An 18,538-nucleotide genomic window follows, 5' to 3' on the forward strand; every position below is an offset into this window, starting at 1 on the left:
ACACATCTATGAATTGTACATACATTTTATTGCACATTAATCATACTCAAATAGTGGTGACATAGTAGGTACGAAGGTTTTTAGCCAATTTAATCGGGAACCGTATCAACAATGAAATCAGAAAAAAGTGGCAAACTTTGATAGGAAACGATTGACCTGTAGTCACAAATATCCGAGTCTGACCAGCAGCACTACAGATATACTCAGAAAAATTATTTTCAATCGAGGTCAGCTCATGGGATCGCACCCGGCGTCTCTCGGTATTTGGGCAGAAGCTTAACGACCGAGCAATGCTGCTGGATAATATGTTCAGACTAATTGTCTGATGCGCGGTTTTCATGGCGTTACGACCCATGTTTATTGGCCTGATACTGGCCGATGTTTGTTGTTTTGGAAGCCGCGTTTGCCGCGACTTCCAAACTTCTCTCTGTTCCGCTTCGACCGTTGCCGTGCAAGCACGTCTCTCAGCATCTTCCTCACTCCCAAGCCAGCATTATTAGCCAGCAATTAGGAAGCGAGCTCTAGTTTTCGGCCGGGTACGAAGTGAGGAAGCCTGGTCTTTATTTGTACTGAAGTCAGACCACGTAATCACGTGTTTGGGTGAGGTTAGTCACACAACCTTCAACCATCACGTATCGTCTGTGTGCACCCCCTCCCCTCTTTATTTGATCTGTACAATTCGACTAATATAATTATAAACAGACGTAAAGATTATTGTTATTATACTTTTAACCTTCTCGCCATACACGAACACACACGCTGCATTAGAGAGAGATAGAGAGAGAGAGAGGCAATGCTATATGACATGGTCGAGTTCGGTCACCTTCCTGCGAGTTGGGACCAACTCGGCCGCGTTCAGAGTTGTTACTATCACTTCGTCTTTGGCCGTCATAATAAAACAACGTGCATTAACAAGCCAGTCGTCTCATTCGTTCCGTCCCAAATAGTACGTCTGTTGAGTCTGACGTAGGCCTCTATTACGCGCGTATGATATCGGCTGGTAGGACGGAGTGGGCATCGATTGTGGTGGTGGTGCCATGAGCTAGACAGTGGGATTCCTGTGTAGCTGGATGGCCGTTATGTGTGTGTGATTACTAATGATGGTGCATGACTTCGTTTCCGGCTGTCAAGGTCGGCATCTCACTCGCTCCCCATTATTTTTTTTCCGTTCAGCGGCAGCTGCTGTTGCTGGCCTCAGCTTGGGCGTAGATATCGGCGGTTGGGCAGGTCGGTAGTCGGTAGATCCTCGCATCGACAGTCGGAGGTGCGTTGTTCGATTGCCTGGACCCCCGACGATGGTGATGGCCGACGAACTCTCGAACGCTGTTTGGTTCTGTCGTTATGGGGGTAGGGCGAATGAGACGACTGTGTTTTAATGCACATGCGTTTAATTTGGCAGCCGGGGACGAAATGGCGTAGCAACGAACCAACACGGCCGAGTTGGTCCCAACTCGCAGGATGGTGATCGAAACTCGACCATGTCGTAGGGCCGCCACAAAATATTATTTTTTTAAAGAAAAATGAATTTTCTGTAATTTTTTTTCAAGGAATTTGATTAAATGGACTTGCTCTCATGTAAGCATATGTATGTATATATCGTGATGTATTGTAAAACCCTTCTCAGAAGATAGTATAGAGGGGTTGAAGGTTTTGGGCCGTTTCCCAGCCTATGGAAATTCAGTTGAATTTTGAAAAGGATTATGGAGGATGAACGAATGAGACGACTGGCATGTTAATGCACGTGTTTATTATATGACAGCTGAAGACGGAGTGAGTAGCGGCTCTCCGAACCCAGCCGGGTTGGTCCCCACTCGCAGGAAGGCAACCAAACTCGACCATGTCGTATAAGCGAGCCGCCACAGGATCTTTATTACTCGATTAATACAGGTGTATTTGTATGTACAGCGAAGTAGGTAAAGGATTCACTGGAACGAGCTAGGTCGAGTTCCTGAAGCTCACTGGCATCTGGGGACGATGCACTGGTTTATAAAGGTGTTGCTCGAGCAACGCGTAGCTGGGCTGGTGAGATCACGTTCTGGAAGATTCGGACGGGGTCGAGGTCTTCCTTTGTGTTCGATGTTTGATGCGTAGTTGCGTAGCTCCTTGGGATTTCCCGTGTACTCGTGATTGCGTATCTGGAGCGAGTCGAATCGCCTTTATGGGTAAGCTGGACGAAGTATTTCGGCCACGGCTATCTTTCGTGTACGAGAAGAGGACACGATGATGTCATTTGTACAGATTAAGTTCGATGCGGGAAATAGGTGATATCACAAGTCGTGCTATATCTCTACAATAGTATTTTGAAATGAACGTGAAGTGAAAGTGAACGCACCAGCAAATGTGCAATGAGATTTCAAGAATTATAGTCCATCCGCTGTAAAGACACTTGGCGGTTGGCAGTCGTGCGCATGTGACGAGTGGTGGTGGTAGGCTTGGGCATAGTAGTTCGCAACTGAGATCGCTCAGTTTAGTTCGCCGCTCCTAAACGAACTAGTTCGCTCTTCTAGTTCGCCAGCTCCCAGCTCGAATCAGTGAAAGGCAGATCGTTCGCTCGTTCGTTCGTTCGTTCGCGTGATCGTTCGCTCGTTCGTTCGCTCGCAGATCGTTCGCTCGTTTTGGCTCGATGAAAGAATAACACATGACGCAAAAAAGAAAACAAAAATAATCAAATTTTTTATATTTTTTTAGAAATAATCAACAATTATATAACTATTAGGTACTGGTTAGTTCTTATAAAAAATATCACTTACACTTATAAAGTTGTTACCTAACAATTAAACATAATGACTTGTTTGAGTGAGATCGTATGTATAAAAAAAAATAAAATGGAAAAAAAATATTACATATTACTGTGTAAAAATATCAATTTGGACACTTTATTCGATGACAGTAGTGTTCTACGTTCATTAAGGACTTGACCCGTCGCTGAAAAAACGCGTTCGCAGGGCACAGATGTTGCTACGACACAAAATCTTTTCAAAACATACGCGTAAACGTGAGGGTATATCAAACGACGTTCATGCCACCATTGAAGCGGATCTTCTTTACGATTTAGATACTCTTCATTTAGGTATTTATCTAATTCGCGAATGCCAGCAGCAAGCTGGTTATCTGGCCTAGTAATTTTTTGTATCTCTTGGTCGTATTCATCCCATATGCAGCTATTTTTATTACTAGGTATAGATGTTGATGCGTCGCTGGAAGTAGGAACAGCCTCTGGAGTATCCCCTTGAACTAATTGTACTTGGCCGATTTTATTTCTAAGGGCTTGTACTACCATTTCACAGGCTCTTTGATTTTTGAATCCCCTCGTCTTAAATCGAGGATCCAAAATCGTACACTCTGCGTATAACATATTCTTCTCTATATCTTTGAAACGATCTTCCATGCCTTTCTTTAGCAGAGACTGCACATCAACTATTTTTGTATTGTAAGAAACATGTCTTTGTAAAAAATTTTTTAGTAAATTACATAAAATTATTATTTTAGATAAAGTGACGTTTTTCTCGGCACTTATTTCTACGGTAATCTCGTAGAATGGACTGAGTAACGGTAAAACTTCCTCTATTACTTCCCAGTCCCCTTCATTTAAAGTTAAATCAGGGCGTAGAAGTGCAACGGTAGCAATCACTGCATCCTTTACCTGTACTATTCGCTTGAGCATGTCAAAAGTGGAATTCCAGCGGGTTTGTACATCCTGCTTGAGCTTAAGAACAGGCAAATTCATTTGCTGCTGCGTAGCAGCCAATTTATGTTTTCCTTGTGTGCTACGATTAAAAAACTCGACAATATTTTTAACTCTTCCCAAAACGTCACATATCTTTTTCGTAGCTTCTTGTACAACAAGATTTAGAGAGTGAGCGAAACATGAGATGGACCGCCAATCACCAAGTCTAACAGCAGATAAGATATTTGCTGCATTATCGCTAACAATGGCGGCAACTTTGTGTGAAATGTTCCACTCTGCCATAACAACTTTCATAAAGTCGCACAAGTTTTGACTAGTATGTCGCTCTTTATAATTGATACAACCAAGTAATACTGAGTGAAGTTTAGTCTCTTCATTTATAAAATGAGCTACAATAGCTATATAGCTGTCGTTATTTCTAGACGTCCAACCATCAGTACTAAGAGACAACGCTGGTGCTGCTTGTACCTTTATTTTTGCTTCAGCCATGACGTCATTGTGAATTCTTGACATTAAATTTTCCGATAACGTTTTTCTTGATGGTAGTTTATAGCCTGGGCATTGAGAAACTAATTCAATAAGCTTACGAAATTCTGTTTCTTCTACGATTCTTAAGGCGTGATGCCCTTTAGCTACCATCTTGACAAGTTGTTTATCAATTTGCTCAATCTTTCGAACTGGCGGTGGTCTACGAATGTATTGGGTCATCGATTGTTGGGAGTCTACTATATTTGATGATGCTGAAATTATATTCTCTGATTCACATGTGCTTTGACTTGATTGAAGTGAGTTTAAACTAGGTAATATCGGTGTTTGTCTTTCAGCAGTTAATGGGATCAAAAGGTGTTTTGTTTTCATATGTCGGGTTAAATTACCATTAGATCCGCCCGCAATACTTATTATTGTTGAACAATGGTTACATTTCGCTTTTTTATTATCAATGTCTTCTGTAAAATGAGTCCACAAGGGGCTATGTTTTCTTTTTGATGACATCGTAACAAATAGCCTATAACAAAACACATTAACCCTATACGTAAACTATTTTTAAAGTATATTAAAGAAATGAATAAATTGTTATTATACATTAGAAGCATAAGCTACCTGATAACGACAGAGTCTTATTATTTTAAAATTTGTTTAACGTTCGGTTAACGTCACTCTCGTTCATTCGGTCACAAACTAATGAAATTCTTGTGTAGTTCGCGAACGAACTGTCTTGTGTAGTTCGCGAACGAACTAGATCGTAAGAGTGAACGAGCGCATGTGCAGTGAGCGAGCGGCAGTAAGTGTTGTGCCGTCCCACTCTCGCTCATTCGGTCACGAACTAGTGAACTAAGGAACGAGGAGTGAGGGAACTAGTTCGACTAGTTCACCTGTGGGAGCGCTCTTACGACCTAGTTCGTTCGCGAACTACACAAGCCTAGGTGGTGGTGGTGATGAGTGCTTCAGACGTTTCAGCGGGTCGACGATTGCGCATTAGACGTTTCAGAAGTTTGCTAGTGCGATGGCCGGCGAAACGAGCTGCAACGGCGAGAACGGGTGCGCCTCGGCCTCCTGGAGGGCGGCTCCCGGGAAGACCCCTTTCCTGATCGGAGTCGCCGGAGGCACGGCCAGCGGAAAGGTATTTCTGACGTTCTGACGTCTACGTCTACGTTGAGGTTATACAGCCCGACCGAACCGACACGAATGACAGTGTGTGTCGCTCTCCCTTTCAGTCCACGGTTTGCAAGAAAATCATGGAGAAGTTGGGCCAAGTGGACATGGACCACACCGAGAGGCAAGTCGTCTGCGTCAGCCAAGACTCCTTCTATCGCGAACTGACCAACGCCGAAAAACTCAAGGCCGACAAGGGGCTCTTCAACTTCGATCACCCCGACGCCTTCAACAACGAACTGATCCTCTCCACGCTGCAGGACATTCTCCTCGGCAAAAAGTGCGAAATACCCGTCTACGACTACAGAAGGAATTCCATGTGAGCTCTACTCTACTCCAAGTGCATACTGCATACTGCATACTGCGTACTAATACATACCTCGAATCTTTCCCAGCTGTCCCAATCAAGTGACCGTGATCTATCCGGCCGATGTCGTATTATTCGAAGGTATTCTAGTATTCTACTTTCCGAAAATCAGAGATTTGTTTCACATGAAACTATTCGTCGACACGGATTCGGACACGAGGCTGGCCCGCAGAGGTGTTCTTTCTCTTCTTACCGCCTATATATTCATACCACCGATACGAACGGTGCCATTATGACCATGTCGATCTTTTTATTTTAGTGCCACGCGACATAATAGAGAGAGGACGAGATTTGGAGCAGGTGCTAAATCAGTATATGAATTTTGTTAAGCCTGCATTTGAAGAATTCTGTTCGCCCGTGAGTACACACAAAAATGGATCTGAAAAATACGAGTAATGTATGATGTATAAATTTGCCACAAATTCTCCTTCCAGACTAAGAAATTCGCCGACGTAATAATTCCGAGAGGTGCCGATAATACCGGTGAGTTTTTAATACGAAATTTCCATTTCATTTGTGAGTACCCGAGGGCTTAGAAAATATCGATCGATAACTTACCTCTTACTTACCACCTCTTGACGAATTACATATGTATATACATACATACATATATATTATGCACGTCTAAAAATTGACCACTCGATTGTATCCACGTTCTATGTACATATATTGCAGTTTATCATTAACAATAATAAAAAATGATGATCGCAAGGTTTATTGGTTCTTATCGTTTTACAATAATTTGATATCGACTTGAACGTGAACCGAATTAAATATTAATAATAAGACTAGTTCTGAAAAAATATTTTAATATTTATATGTATTCTCAAATTAATTGAATCTATTCAATGGTTATAATAACTTAATTTATCTATCGAAACTCAAATCGTACGACTTGGAGTTTCTTTGCATATTTTAATAGCACTGAAATATGTATATATAGGTGAACTCTATCTATTCTTTCATCTTCTTCATTAACGATCTCATCACCAGTGGCGGCTGGTCAAATGCCATATCTCTGTCCTACGATACACTCCTCATACCCATGCAGCTGTGGAATGTGCGGTAGAGATGCGGCATATGACGAGCTGCCACTGCTCGTCACGCATACTCCACAAACTATTCATTCGTTCCCGATGCTTTTCTACTGTAATATAACATTCAGTCTTCTGAGATAATTCTTTACAGCATTACATCAACAACTATGGGGCTAGTATTTTTTATCACATTGTTTTTGCTCGTTATCTAATAAAGCGTTGAAAAAAAATTGATAATTTCGTATGTACATATATCCAAGAGTTGTAATGACCGATCCGAACGACCAAAGCTGTTACGTTACAATCAATCAAGTGACTGTTTGTTTACTATGCTGAACCCGCTATTAGAAAAAACATTTATGAAATTAGCTGTAAAAAAAATTCCATCGAACGAGTCAAAAATCGTTTGTCATTCATTGTTAACTTTCATTTTCTTCTATTCAATCTCCACCTGGATCCAAATCGACACGATTGAGTTTCAATCGTTATAGTACCAGTTGTAAAACAATTGGTCGATGTCGCTATTAGTCAATTAAATCGTTATTGAGTGCAATCAGATCAGGATGTATGTATAATTTTTGTATTTTTATATTTATATATATATATGTATGTACATATGTACATATTATATTAGTTTGTTCTCGTATTAAGTAATTGTATTGTAACTAATGATTGAATTGAATTGAAAAGAAAAGCCACAAATCCTGATTGCTTGTTGCAGTCGCTATCGACCTTATCGTCCACCACATCTGGGATATAATGAAGCAAAAAAACCAAATGTTATCTGGCGGCAGCGGCGACGAAAATGGTTGGGGCTCCTTGGGCAGCCCCCAGCGCACGTTCGCCCCTTCAAATAACGGAACTTCAAACGGACCCACTTCACTAACGGCTCCCCATCGACGTGTTTCCGAGGATAATCTCAACCGATAATATACATACATACATATGACGAAAAATGCTTTCAAAATTTTAGTTTTTAAATGCAATTTGCATACATATTATAATATATATATACATGTGTATGTATTTTTAAAATACGGCATTCGGATTCCGAACAATCCGCAAAACAAACACAGACTGATTTTGCGCGCGTAATGTTTTAACGTCAATTCATTCTTAAAGATGCACAAAAGTAAACGTTATTCTTTTCGTGCATCCATCTCTGACAATGTTGTTTTGAAACTACTTTATTCATACTACTTATTCGTATATAAAATCATATCAACATTTGTGTACGTCTTTACAACATTAATTAACATTCCCCAAAATCTCACCCATGTGTGTATGTATGTGTGTGTGTGTGTGTGTGTGTGTGTGTGTGTGTATGTATGTTATTATTTGTATTAAATTTTTTCATCTCCAATGTAAGCGGGTACCAAAAAAACTTAAATATATTATATTGTATGCATGTATATTGTCAAGTGTTTTATGATTTTCAAAACATATGTATATTTTGTGCCTTTTTTGCCTACCTCGTAATTATGAGTCTACATTAAAATTAATACGTACATTGATGATAACCATCAATTTTATATTTCTTAATAAATAAATTTTTCTTATCAAGAGGATATCAACTCAGCATATGTATGTATGTATGTACATATGTATATCCAAATGCATACGATCCTTTTCCAATTTGCTACATTCCCGCACACTCTGATTTTTTTCTTTCTCATTCGTTTTTAAATACGTTTAATCTTTTGCGTGGTTTCAAATTCGAGCATTTCAATGGCCAAATGTTAAAGACTGAATTCAATTGTTAGATCTGGTGGTGTTTTAGCACAAAAATATGCTCGAAGCAAACATTCTCTTTGTCCCTAGTGTATTTTGTGTTTTGCACGATACACATTTGTATGTATTAGCACAAAAAAGTAAACATATATTAGTCGTAAGTACATAGGTGCATAATCGACCTAACCCGATTTTCCCTTTAGATGCAAATCAACATAAAGTTTCCCTTTGCTTTTAGATATTTTCTGGATTCCTATCTTGGGTGTGATTGTTAATGTCACCATTCTCGTTCAAATAGCAATATCATTCATTCCATTTTATAAATGTACAAGGGTTCTACTGGTTTGACCTTTGAGATAAACGAGACCCCTAAACGAAAGTTAGGCTGTACTTGTCTTGTCTGCGACAAGTACAAACAATTAATGTACGTAACTCAATTTCATGTATATGTACTGTGAATTTGACATTTGTTTTATACACAAAAATGTAATATTAATAGATCAGGGTATTTAAGCATTGTTTTCGAATTTTTTTTTTTCCGTTCTTTTGTAATTCTTTAAAGTTTAATAAATATGAATTTGACAAATGCGTGTTTTCATTCATCGAATATGGTGGTCAATTTTTAAAATAGTGTTGAAATTCGTCTATTGAGGTGATCGTATTCAGTTATTATGTTTATGAATCCCATGCAATAATTAACCAATTTTTCCGTATTGAATGTTACAGTTGCGATAGATTTGATAGTGCAGCACATAAAAGATTTCCTCAACGGTAGAGTGATGCGGTACCAAACGCACACTCCAGAACAGTCCCCAGCTGTAGTGTCGGAAGCGTCTTCGCCAACACTGGAAACTTTGCCCTGTTCACAACCGACCAGTCCTCAACGAGGGTCGACGCGAAGAGTGACCATACCGACGAGACCTCATTAATGAATTTAAAAAAATTTAAATTACAAATGTAGGGTTCGATATTATTTTTCGTTTGGACAAAATTTTATGTGAATTCCGAGTCATTACCGGCAGCCTAAATCAATTAACTCTACAACCTTTATATTTATGTATTTTCTTTTTATTGTTATGGTATGGTGAAGGTTTGAACTCGATTGGTCACTTTTTGCATTTTCAATTTCGTTTCCATGCCATAAGCTGATCCAATTGCAAGCCAAACCTTCGCCGCATAAAAACAGATTTATATTGAGGTAAAAATTTTATTCAAATATTCTTAAGGTTTGATATAAAATGTTTTCAATTTTGGAAAAAGTGGAATGGCTGATAATTTCCATTTAATTGTTGCACATATTTATCACAACTGTGATAAATGTAGCAAAGAAACCTTTGTGATGAGGATAGTTTATCTTTAACGTTAATATTGGACATGTTAGCCCCCATTTCAACACCAACAACTATGAGAAAACATTTGATACTTATCATAATGACTTGAATCAATATGATTAGAATATATGTATGTACATATATGCATTCATAATGAAATCAACACACTAAATAACGAATTAACGCACAATCGAGTTTTTCTTTTTCATATTTATTAATAAATAAATAGTATTTTACGTAATTCGATAGCTATAAACTTTGCTCAATTTTCACGAAATCGCATTTATCTGTCTAGCCAATTATTTCATTCGAGTAAATTGTAGGAAGAAAAAAAAATATGTATATTACAAAAATCCAATTCCGATTAGTCTGTCATGGGTTCAAAATAAAATAAAATATTTTAGCAATATATTAGATATGTAAAAGATTACATATATTGAAATACGAATACCAAAGGCGTGCATCACGTACATATGAGAAATTATGTTGACCAATATACATAATGTATCGTATCGTACGTACATATGTATGTATGTCAATGTATTATTATAATACGTACGTACATATATAATTTGTTAGTGCATTTGTTCAGCTTTTTAAAATTAATGCCAAAGTGAATGTAGAATTAAATATTAGTATTTCGTAGGAATTAAAACTTGATATGTCGGGTGCCTATAATGACGCGTTTAGCAGCCGTCAAATTTGGCAGCTTTGTCACGATTTTGTCTTATTTTATTACTAACTCAGTTTCAATAGAGAACTATCTTACATATATACATATACATATATGTAATATTATGTACTCACTAAATCTAATCAAAATGCTTTATTAAAATTAAGGATATAAAATCATAGTGTAATAAATAAGTATGTAATTAATTAGCTTTCGCCTGAATATCTTGAGTTTTATTTTTTTAGAAATACAAATTATATTTTTGTCTATTGTTAAAACGAGGAAAAAATGCCGTTTATTTTTAAGATGATTATTTTTATACATGTAGGTATATTTAACTTTGTTCTGTGTATAGGAAAGTTACAGTATTCGTTTGCTTTATACGGATGTTACCATTGTTTTTAATGACTCGAGAGAAACGCGTATTTTATATGTATTGTATAAAACTAGTACATAAAATTTTTATGAAAAGTATGACTTTAACGTTGTTAACTTTCCTCGGATTGGTTGAGATTTTTATCGAGTACAAGTTTTGGTCCACCATTTACGTGTATTGAGCACTATTTACATATTATTACATCTATACAAATTATAATGCCATATCATCGTTGAAATAGACTTTAGTTGTGTTTAGGAATAATATGCAAACTTCACCTGCTATGCTATGTTGTAGCCCTTTCTGCAAACAGAAAAAAACTATTAATGCAACTTACAGTTTCAACATTTTAAATTTTCACATCAAGTATTATAATGTATTAGAGAAATCGTTTATGAAATTTTAACAAATTGTAATATAAAAAAATAAATTAAATGTACATAGCAAAATTATCTGTATTATTTCCCATTCGCTTACAATAGTACCAGTATGTATGTATGTATATGAACACAATTAACATTCGAGAGTAAAATAAATCATTGATTACATTTTATATGTGTGTATTACGATATAAGTGTGTAGGTACATATGTATGTAAAACAAAACTCGCACAACTCGAGGTTTACAATTGATTCATTAACATTATATTTACAAATATCGCGCGGTGCGCATTTCATTGGTAGTACAGTTCCAAGTTCATTCCGTCGTGAATTTCATCTGAGTTTTGAATCAACGAAAATATTGGCACATGAAAATATTTTGGCTGGAATCGATCGGACTTAAGAGTAAAAGGATACAGTCGGCCAATTTGATGTGGTCCTTGAAGATGGTGTACCATTTTTTCAAGACGATTTTGTCGCAGCGGGTTCCAGTCTGGGCGGCTATCAACTTTTTCAAATCCCCGATGGTGTCGTCCGGATTGCACTTGACTCTTACCTTTTTGCCCAGACGGTCGTTACAAGTTATTTCCAACATTCTGATCCGACGTATCTAAAAATGTACACGAGTTTTCTCAGTTTTATGTACACCATTTCTTTCCCACTCATGGGGTTATGTGTAACACCAATTAATTCGACAATCGCATTCTTAAATACAGTGGCTCGAAACGAAAAACGAGCACGAAACATATGCATACGAAATATACGCATAGATTGATTAACTCGAATAGAAAGTAAACAAAAAGTAGGAACGAAACGAACCACAGAAGCGACGCTTCTGACGGCGGCGAACGAATCCAATTTGGTCTCAACGTGCGGCTGAAATCGTGCATACGCTCTCGGTGCACTTTTAAGGGGTTACCTGACAACTCGTTCACAGATTTTCCGTAAACCGATGATGCGCTCCAGGCATTACGTATACGGCCATCTCTTTCTCACCCCGTCTGTTCACCATGATCTCGTTTACTATGCCATTACGTATGCAGCCATCTCTTTCACAGACCGTCTGTTATCGGTGAAAAAATGGTCTGTGAAAGAGATGGCTGCATACGTAATGGCAGAGTAAACGAGATCATGGTGAACAGACGGGGTGAGAAAGAGATGGCCGTATACGTAATGCCTGGAGCGCATCATCGGTTTACGGAAAATCTGTGAACGAGTGTCGTGTCACCCTTTTATGATCTGACCGCACTATACGACAACCGAACGATCCTTCACTTCACAACAGTACGCGACCAAATATTGTTTGTATGAGACATAGCGCATTGCGCGACAGTCGCATAACGTAGAACGTCATCTTGCGTCAAAGTTGACTTTTCGATCAACTTTAACGCAAGGTGTCGTTGAGTGGGGGGTCGCCTTGCGACAATTATTCTCCTTCGTCATATCGTGACTTTGAAATAGCATTTAGCCATAATCTTTTGGGTTTTCTCGATTGTTCTTGTAAGACAGGGAAGGTATGTTGACCGTATCCCGGTCTAACGAAACACGTGTTGTGTAGTTTGAAAGAGGATCGTTTATTTTTGTTCAATTGGTACAATGGTTATTGTATGTACGAAGAGGTTTCTTCGGAGATGTGATCTAGTTGAACTCTAGAGGCTCACTCTCCGGTGGAGGTTGCTGCGTTGCTTTATAAACGTTTTGGGTTGAAGTGTGTCGTGTGCACATCTTTTGTTCTTGGTACTCGCGCTGCCCTAGTTATGCTGCGAGCGTGGTTTTATGGGTTCATACGCCTGGACGTAGTTCGTGGTTTTTATGGGTTCAGTGTGTTCTTCCTTTGTTTCCCAGATACGTGTATAGAAACACGTGTCGACCTTTTGACGAGGCGAGCGTGTGCCATGCGTTAATGACTTTCCTGGATATGTGTCGCAGTGACCTGATGAGATCATTTCAGTTGTACTATATGCCTACATTCTTCTTCCTCGCATATCAAATACACTATAATAGCGTCCGTTTCGTCTATTTTGCTCCGAGTATCGAACGAATGATTGACATAATCTGTCGTTCAAGTGCGGTTTGCCTAATATTGTCGCACACTGTTGTGAAATGAAGTGAAGGATCGTTCGGCTGTCGTATAGTGCGGTCAGACCTTTAGTTTTACTTTGGTGGTGTGTTTCGTTTTCCATGGTTTGCACTTCAACTTCGGTGACATCCCATCGAAAACTTTCTATACGAGACGGTTAAATATGCTGAAAAAGTAAATAAAATTTAGTTCGGTGATTACATCCCAAATATGAATCGCTACCAGGATAACCGCCACTACGAAAATCGCTCGCGTGGATTTTCTGTCGCACAGGAAAATTTCCGTACAGAAAACTGTCCAAATCTCATTTGTTGAGCAGTTTGGGCAGTTTTCTGTACGGCAATTTTTCTGGTAGCGATTCACATTTGGGATGTAACCCGTTTACCATGATATTTTTGAGGCATCAGGCAGGCGGATAAAATAGTGTACATAAATATAAAAAAAGGAAAAAGAAAAGAGAATGGAGAGTTGGCAGCAGTGGCAGCCAAGTGACGTTGCGGCCAGTTGTCAGTCGCGCGGTGCGGAGAGTTGGCTGCCTGCCCATCGGCCGTCCACATCAGACGACTATCTCGAGACATGCAGCTGCCCGAAGACTATCTCACCAAAGCCGAGGATGTCGCAGACCAGGTCAACATCCCCGCTCCCCGTTCCCCGTTCCCCGTTCCCCGTTCCCTATTCCCCATTCCCCATTTCCCATTCCTCGCTGCTGGCATACCTGCTGCTGCTGCTACTGCTACTGCTACTGCTACCACCGAACGCATGACTGAAACATACTCACAGTTGACAATTCCGGACACGTGTCAACTGTGTCACTCTTCGACGTGGCCGATGGCGAGGGCGATGACGATTTCGATTACGATTACTATTGCGAAATCGACCCGAACCAGTTTTCAACCTTTAGACTGGTTACCTCGAATCGATTCTGCATTCGGCTGCACCACCACGTTTCATCTCACTTGTTCCATTTTGGACGAGCTCGAAATCTCGATGCACATTGCTCTCCCTGTACAAGCTGTGAAAGAAATCACCTCTGCACTTAACACCGCTCATTGTGTAGTGCGAAACTGATGAAGAAAAGTTGGTCAACCGATCGCAACGGAGACATACTGAAACAATTTCATCTCTCCTGATATCATAAATCAGGCCGTAAATTTAAACGAGTGTTTCGAAAGTTCTTGTATTAATAATTACTAAAGCGACGACGCTCTCACACTTCTTTTATACGATCGATTCTTTTTTTCGTCTGACAGATGACAAACAATGAACGATTTTAGAGCATTGTATTGTAGAGAACTCAAAATGTTCATTTTCGTCTTCCCAGTCGAACGGTATATTGGATAAAATAAAATTAACAAAAGTAATCTAAGCGTCGTCGTCGATTTGTGAATAACGACGTTTTAACGCCTCACATATTTCAATATCTCCCATGTTGTACGATATAATAATTACATGTATGTATGTGCTATTATATACCTTTATTATGCTTTTATAGTAAAATATATGAAATTACTGAATGGAGTTGAATTAATGTTGATAATATTACGCTTTCGGAGTAATATTAAGATGAGATAAGACCATTTAATCTAAAATAGGTCATGAAGAAGTCAACTATTTCTCTTCATGTGTCGTTTCTTAAAAAAAAATTCCAATTTAAATTAAACTCGAGTGAGTACATAATATGTTTGAATAAAGTCGCGCGTTGGCAACTTATACAATGTCGATAACGACCTTTTTATCAGACGAGAATTTCTGCAAACTGGTTTTTCTATCGAATTTGGACACAAATGATGTTCCAACATTTTAATTCGTTAACAACGACGTCGCCAGTGAAAGTGGTATTCATATAAATTATTCGTTTCACTCGAAATACAGTTATTCGTCCCCGATTTTTCATATGTATCATAATTATAAAAATCGATCGCGCTCGACTACCTCACGACGACACACATGTCTGTTTATAAACTCTAAAATCAAGCCGATAACTCTGCATACATATGTACGTATTAGACATGTGTATATTTGAATTCGCGCGACAATTCAACGGTTTTGGTCACTCGCATGTGGGTAGTAATAATACAATACAATAAACTGATCTTCCCCAAGTTTACTTCGAACCTGACTCGGTATTCCATTCGACCCATTTTTTTTTTTAAATATTAATTTGTCATATCGACACAGTATTCATCGTGAGCGAGGTCATCTCTTCGAGTACTTAACAGATATATGTATGTACATACTTTAGTATGTAATTTCAAACAATCTGTTTAAATATTAACATGAAGAAATCGAAATTTGGGTGTATTAATTACGATTTTTTGATGTGTAAAATTGGGAGCTTAAAAAAATTTGCGAGTTTTTTGCGGTATCATTAGTCAATGAAGAAACGTTTACCATTGTTATTTTAATCATGTTGTATTGAAAAAATAAAAATAATTTTATTTCCAGACGAAAAGTTTAAGCTAATAAGACTATTGCTAACATTGAAAAGATGATTATGTATGTATAACGCATATGTAAGTGGGATTTTATTAAGAACAGGTTTATAGGTAAGATTCACTATGAATATCGTGCTTATGAGTGTCCTCCTAGTAAAGTAAATCAATGTAATATATCAAATTATTATTAAGGTCGTTTGAATAAAAAAAAAAAAATTCACTTGGAAATTTTTTAGTAAAATATTTCTTTGAGAATGATTATATGTATGTATGTATGTATATACTTACATATTGATGTTGAATCACAGTCAGAACCACTCTAGTACACTAACCAAGAATAAGTTTAAACAATTACAGATTTCAATGAAATGTGTGTACTAGGTTCGCACGATGACTGTAATCGAACACGACTAACTTGGTGTTATATGTACATAAATACATATGTATGTACATGCTGTTTTTTGAAAACGTATTTATCAAAAAAAAAAAACTTGTTCAAATATCTGAAATTGTGCAAATGTTTGCATGTTGGTTTGAAACGGTAGCATGATCGAAATTATGTCCAGTCATCAATTATATGCGAAATAGTACGCAGCTATCGTCCATTCTCGAGGCTTTTCATTCCAAATGGCGTCCAAATTTGTATAAAATTTAATATGTGTGTGTGTGTATATTCAATGTGTGCTCTATTTTTGACGAATGTACGTTTCCAGGTGCAACGAAAGGGCAAACACATTTTGCCGACGGTAGCGAGGTTTTGTCTGATATCGACATTCTTCGAAGATGGCCTCAGAATGTGGTTCCAGTGGAACGAGCAGAGGGAGTACATGGACATGTCGTGGGGCTGCGGCTGGTTCCTGGCGATGGTGTTCGTTCTAGTCAACCTGATTGGACAACTGGGTGGATGCGTCATGGTGTTGGGCCGACTCAAAGTCGACATCGCTTGCGGTGTGCTTTTCTTCATTGTAGTATTGCAAGTGAGTAGTCATTTACACATTGTATGTGAAAAGTTTAAGTTTTCAAGTTGAATCACTCGTGTGCGTTTCGTTTCGTTTCAGACATTCGCATACAGTATACTCTGGGATATGCAATTCCTGTTGCGGAACCTGGCGTTGATCGGTGCTCTCCTGTTGGTGCTGGCCGAGTCGAAAGTCGAAGGCCGCAGCTTGTTTGCCGGCGTGCCGTCGCTCGGTGAAAATCGCCCCAAAAACTATCTGCAATTGACGGGACGAGTCTTGCTCGCTTTTATGTTCATCACGCTGTTGCGTTTCGAGTTTTCATTTTTGCAGGTAATATTTTACTTATTTTAATTTGACATTACGACCTACTTTTTTTTTTTAAATTAATTTACATAAAATTATATATGTACGTGTATTTTATTTCAGATCATCCAAAACATAGTCGGTGGAATATTGATGGTGTTGGTCACAATTGGTTACAAAACCAAACTATCAGCCCTGATTTTAGTAGTGATGCTCACAATTCTCAATTTCTATCACAACGCCTGGTGGGCAATTCCTTCTTATAAGCCTCTTAGAGATTTCCTCAAATACGATTTCTTCCAGGTGAATTTTTAATATCTGTGCACATATGTACTTGTATAAAGCAAATGTGTACGTCAATGTTTATTGTTACAGACGCTATCTGTCATTGGCGGTCTTCTGATGATCGTTTCGCTGGGTCCCGGTGGAGTGTCGATGGACGAACACAAGAAGAAATGGTAGTGTGATTCGCCAGAGTGTTTTTAAAATAGGCTAAGTCGGTTCACAAGCGAACTAAAAGTCCTCCGTTGACGGAATAATTCCTATATATTATGGTAAAAATTGTGATGTGACGTTGTCGTACTGCCCGTAACAAAAGAAACATACATATTTTATAAATATTTGTATAGCAACAAATTTTAGTAAAAAGAAGAAGAAAAACCATTATTATTACATATATATGTAATACTATAACGAAACATCAGTACTAATTATTATACATTTTATCATAGATTTTATATACACACACACACACACACACACACGTATATTATTATAAAATACTACCTTTCGTCCGTTGTACTTACATATGTATATATTTGTAACGAGAGGCACCATTTTATGCCAATGAATATTCTCCGACACTTCCTAAGACATTTTTCAATTAAATTTTAACTGTGTGTAGTGTACAAACGTTGGCCTGTTTAATTTCAATGATATTATTTTTCCCCATTTTTATTTTTACTATGGTGAAGGACAATAACGTATAGTTTTGTGAAACGTAAGTCTTCTCATGTTGTGAAACACACATACATATTAATATTTCGTTTGTTGACTATTTTTGTATCAAACTTTAGAAATTAAATTAATAAAAATGACATGACTTTAGCGCGATCCGTTCGTTTTTAAAGTTAGAATTTGATTCCACTATTTTAATGAATATAATTGAATAGACTAAGATTTATTTATTTCTTCACTGAACATACACGTGTACATATATACATACATATATAATAAAAATAAAGTAACATCTGACTGGCGTGTTTGTGAAACGATTCACACAATTCAAAATTCAATTGGGTGAACATTTTATCGATACGTTTTAAATGAGTGTCTTAAATTTTGATTTTGATTTGGACTAGTTTATGTATGTACATTCGTAAACGTTTTTCATTCAGTTATATATTTATGTATTTGTAAAAATTTATATAAACCTATAATTAAAATATTTTTATATTATAAATATATATATGTATGTATGTATGTAAGACTTTTTGACCTATCCATCAGGATGATATGTGTTTTG

General features: G+C 37.8%; 4 protein-coding genes and 1 long non-coding RNA gene across 27 annotated transcripts in view; 2 read left to right on the forward strand and 3 right to left on the reverse strand.

Annotated features, from left to right (window-relative positions):
• The window catches only part of LOC143912065 (uncharacterized), a 569,875-nt gene that overhangs the window by 532,362 nt on the left and 18,975 nt on the right, over nt 1–18,538 (reverse strand). The gene's annotated exons all lie outside the window — the stretch shown is intronic.
• On the reverse strand, nt 926–4,681 carry LOC143912422 (E3 SUMO-protein ligase ZBED1-like). The gene is made up of 4 exons (XM_077431697.1): nt 3,472–4,681; nt 2,876–3,417; nt 1,145–1,333; nt 926–1,042 (listed from the first exon to the last, which is right to left on the reverse strand). The coding sequence occupies exons 1-4, from the start codon at nt 4,679–4,681 to the stop codon at nt 926–928; spliced, it is 2,058 nt and encodes a 685-aa protein (XP_077287823.1).
• On the forward strand, nt 1,861–11,302 carry Uck (Uridine-cytidine kinase). 4 transcript variants are annotated; one of them, XM_077431203.1, is made up of 7 exons: nt 1,861–2,426; nt 5,113–5,309; nt 5,404–5,660; nt 5,737–5,882; nt 5,968–6,065; nt 6,143–6,191; nt 9,203–11,302. In XM_077431203.1, exons 2-7 carry the CDS (start codon nt 5,193–5,195, stop codon nt 9,403–9,405), a joined length of 870 nt encoding a protein of 289 aa, XP_077287329.1. In that variant the 5' UTR covers nt 1,861–2,426; nt 5,113–5,192; the 3' UTR covers nt 9,406–11,302. The 4 variants fall into 4 exon arrangements, with proteins under 4 accessions (XP_077287329.1, XP_077287328.1, XP_077287327.1 ...); XM_077431202.1 differs by having other exon boundaries at nt 1,861–2,420; XM_077431201.1 differs by lacking the exon at nt 9,203–11,302 and adding an exon at nt 7,467–9,060.
• ubl (Ubiquitin-like protein 5) lies at nt 9,672–16,163 on the reverse strand. Of its 19 annotated transcripts, none has more exons than XM_077431226.1 (6): nt 16,040–16,163; nt 14,162–14,328; nt 12,056–12,196; nt 11,654–11,846; nt 11,509–11,573; nt 9,672–11,159 (listed from the first exon to the last, which is right to left on the reverse strand). In XM_077431226.1, the coding sequence occupies exons 4-5, from the start codon at nt 11,829–11,831 to the stop codon at nt 11,530–11,532; spliced, it is 222 nt and encodes a 73-aa protein (XP_077287352.1). In that variant the 5' UTR covers nt 11,832–11,846; nt 12,056–12,196; nt 14,162–14,328; nt 16,040–16,163; the 3' UTR covers nt 9,672–11,159; nt 11,509–11,529. The 19 variants fall into 19 exon arrangements, with proteins under 19 accessions (XP_077287352.1, XP_077287354.1, XP_077287353.1 ...); XM_077431228.1 differs by having other exon boundaries at nt 14,310–14,328; nt 16,040–16,149; XM_077431217.1 differs by lacking the exon at nt 9,672–11,159 and adding an exon at nt 12,918–13,482 and having other exon boundaries at nt 11,290–11,573; nt 14,095–14,328.
• Surf4 (Surfeit locus protein 4) lies at nt 12,800–18,379 on the forward strand. Of its 2 annotated transcripts, none has more exons than XM_077431205.1 (5): nt 12,800–13,943; nt 16,465–16,728; nt 16,810–17,040; nt 17,137–17,316; nt 17,389–18,379. In XM_077431205.1, exons 1-5 carry the CDS (start codon nt 13,893–13,895, stop codon nt 17,473–17,475), a joined length of 813 nt encoding a protein of 270 aa, XP_077287331.1. In that variant the 5' UTR covers nt 12,800–13,892; the 3' UTR covers nt 17,476–18,379. The 2 variants fall into 2 exon arrangements, with proteins under 2 accessions (XP_077287331.1, XP_077287332.1); XM_077431206.1 differs by lacking the exon at nt 12,800–13,943 and adding an exon at nt 16,223–16,393.

This window comes from Arctopsyche grandis, chromosome 5, assembly GCF_051622035.1.
Source record: "Arctopsyche grandis isolate Sample6627 chromosome 5, ASM5162203v2, whole genome shotgun sequence".
NCBI classification, from domain to species: domain Eukaryota; kingdom Metazoa; phylum Arthropoda; class Insecta; order Trichoptera; family Hydropsychidae; genus Arctopsyche; species Arctopsyche grandis.

Bases quoted from the DNA above. Each gene is read 5' to 3' on its own strand.
- LOC143912422 (XM_077431697.1), bottom strand. From the start codon at position 4,681: ATGTCATCAAAAAGAAAACATAGCCCCTTGTGGACTCATTTTACAGAA. The intron at 1,334-2,875 runs GTGTCCAAATTG...CCATAACGACAG, and splicing joins CACTACTGTCATCGAATAAA to AACCAAACAGCGTTCGAGAG. The intron at 1,043-1,144 runs GTGAGATGCCGA...CCCACTGTCTAG, and splicing joins AAAAAAATAATGGGGAGCGA to CTCATGGCACCACCACCACA.
- Uck (XM_077431201.1), top strand. From the start codon at position 5,193: ATGGCCGGCGAAACGAGCTGCAACGGCGAGAACGGGTGCGCCTCGGCC. The intron at 5,661-5,736 runs GTGAGCTCTACT...AATCTTTCCCAG, and splicing joins GACTACAGAAGGAATTCCAT to CTGTCCCAATCAAGTGACCG. The intron at 6,066-6,142 runs GTGAGTACACAC...TTCTCCTTCCAG, and splicing joins TTGAAGAATTCTGTTCGCCC to ACTAAGAAATTCGCCGACGT.
- ubl (XM_077431226.1), bottom strand. From the start codon at position 11,831: ATGTTGGAAATAACTTGTAACGACCGTCTGGGCAAAAAGGTAAGAGTC. The intron at 11,574-11,653 runs GTATCCTTTTAC...TTCAAAACTCAG, and splicing joins CCACATCAAATTGGCCGACT to ATGAAATTCACGACGGAATG.
- Surf4 (XM_077431205.1), top strand. From the start codon at position 13,893: ATGCAGCTGCCCGAAGACTATCTCACCAAAGCCGAGGATGTCGCAGAC. The intron at 13,944-16,464 runs GTCAACATCCCC...GTACGTTTCCAG, and splicing joins CCGAGGATGTCGCAGACCAG to GTGCAACGAAAGGGCAAACA. The intron at 16,729-16,809 runs GTGAGTAGTCAT...GTTTCGTTTCAG, and splicing joins TCTTCATTGTAGTATTGCAA to ACATTCGCATACAGTATACT.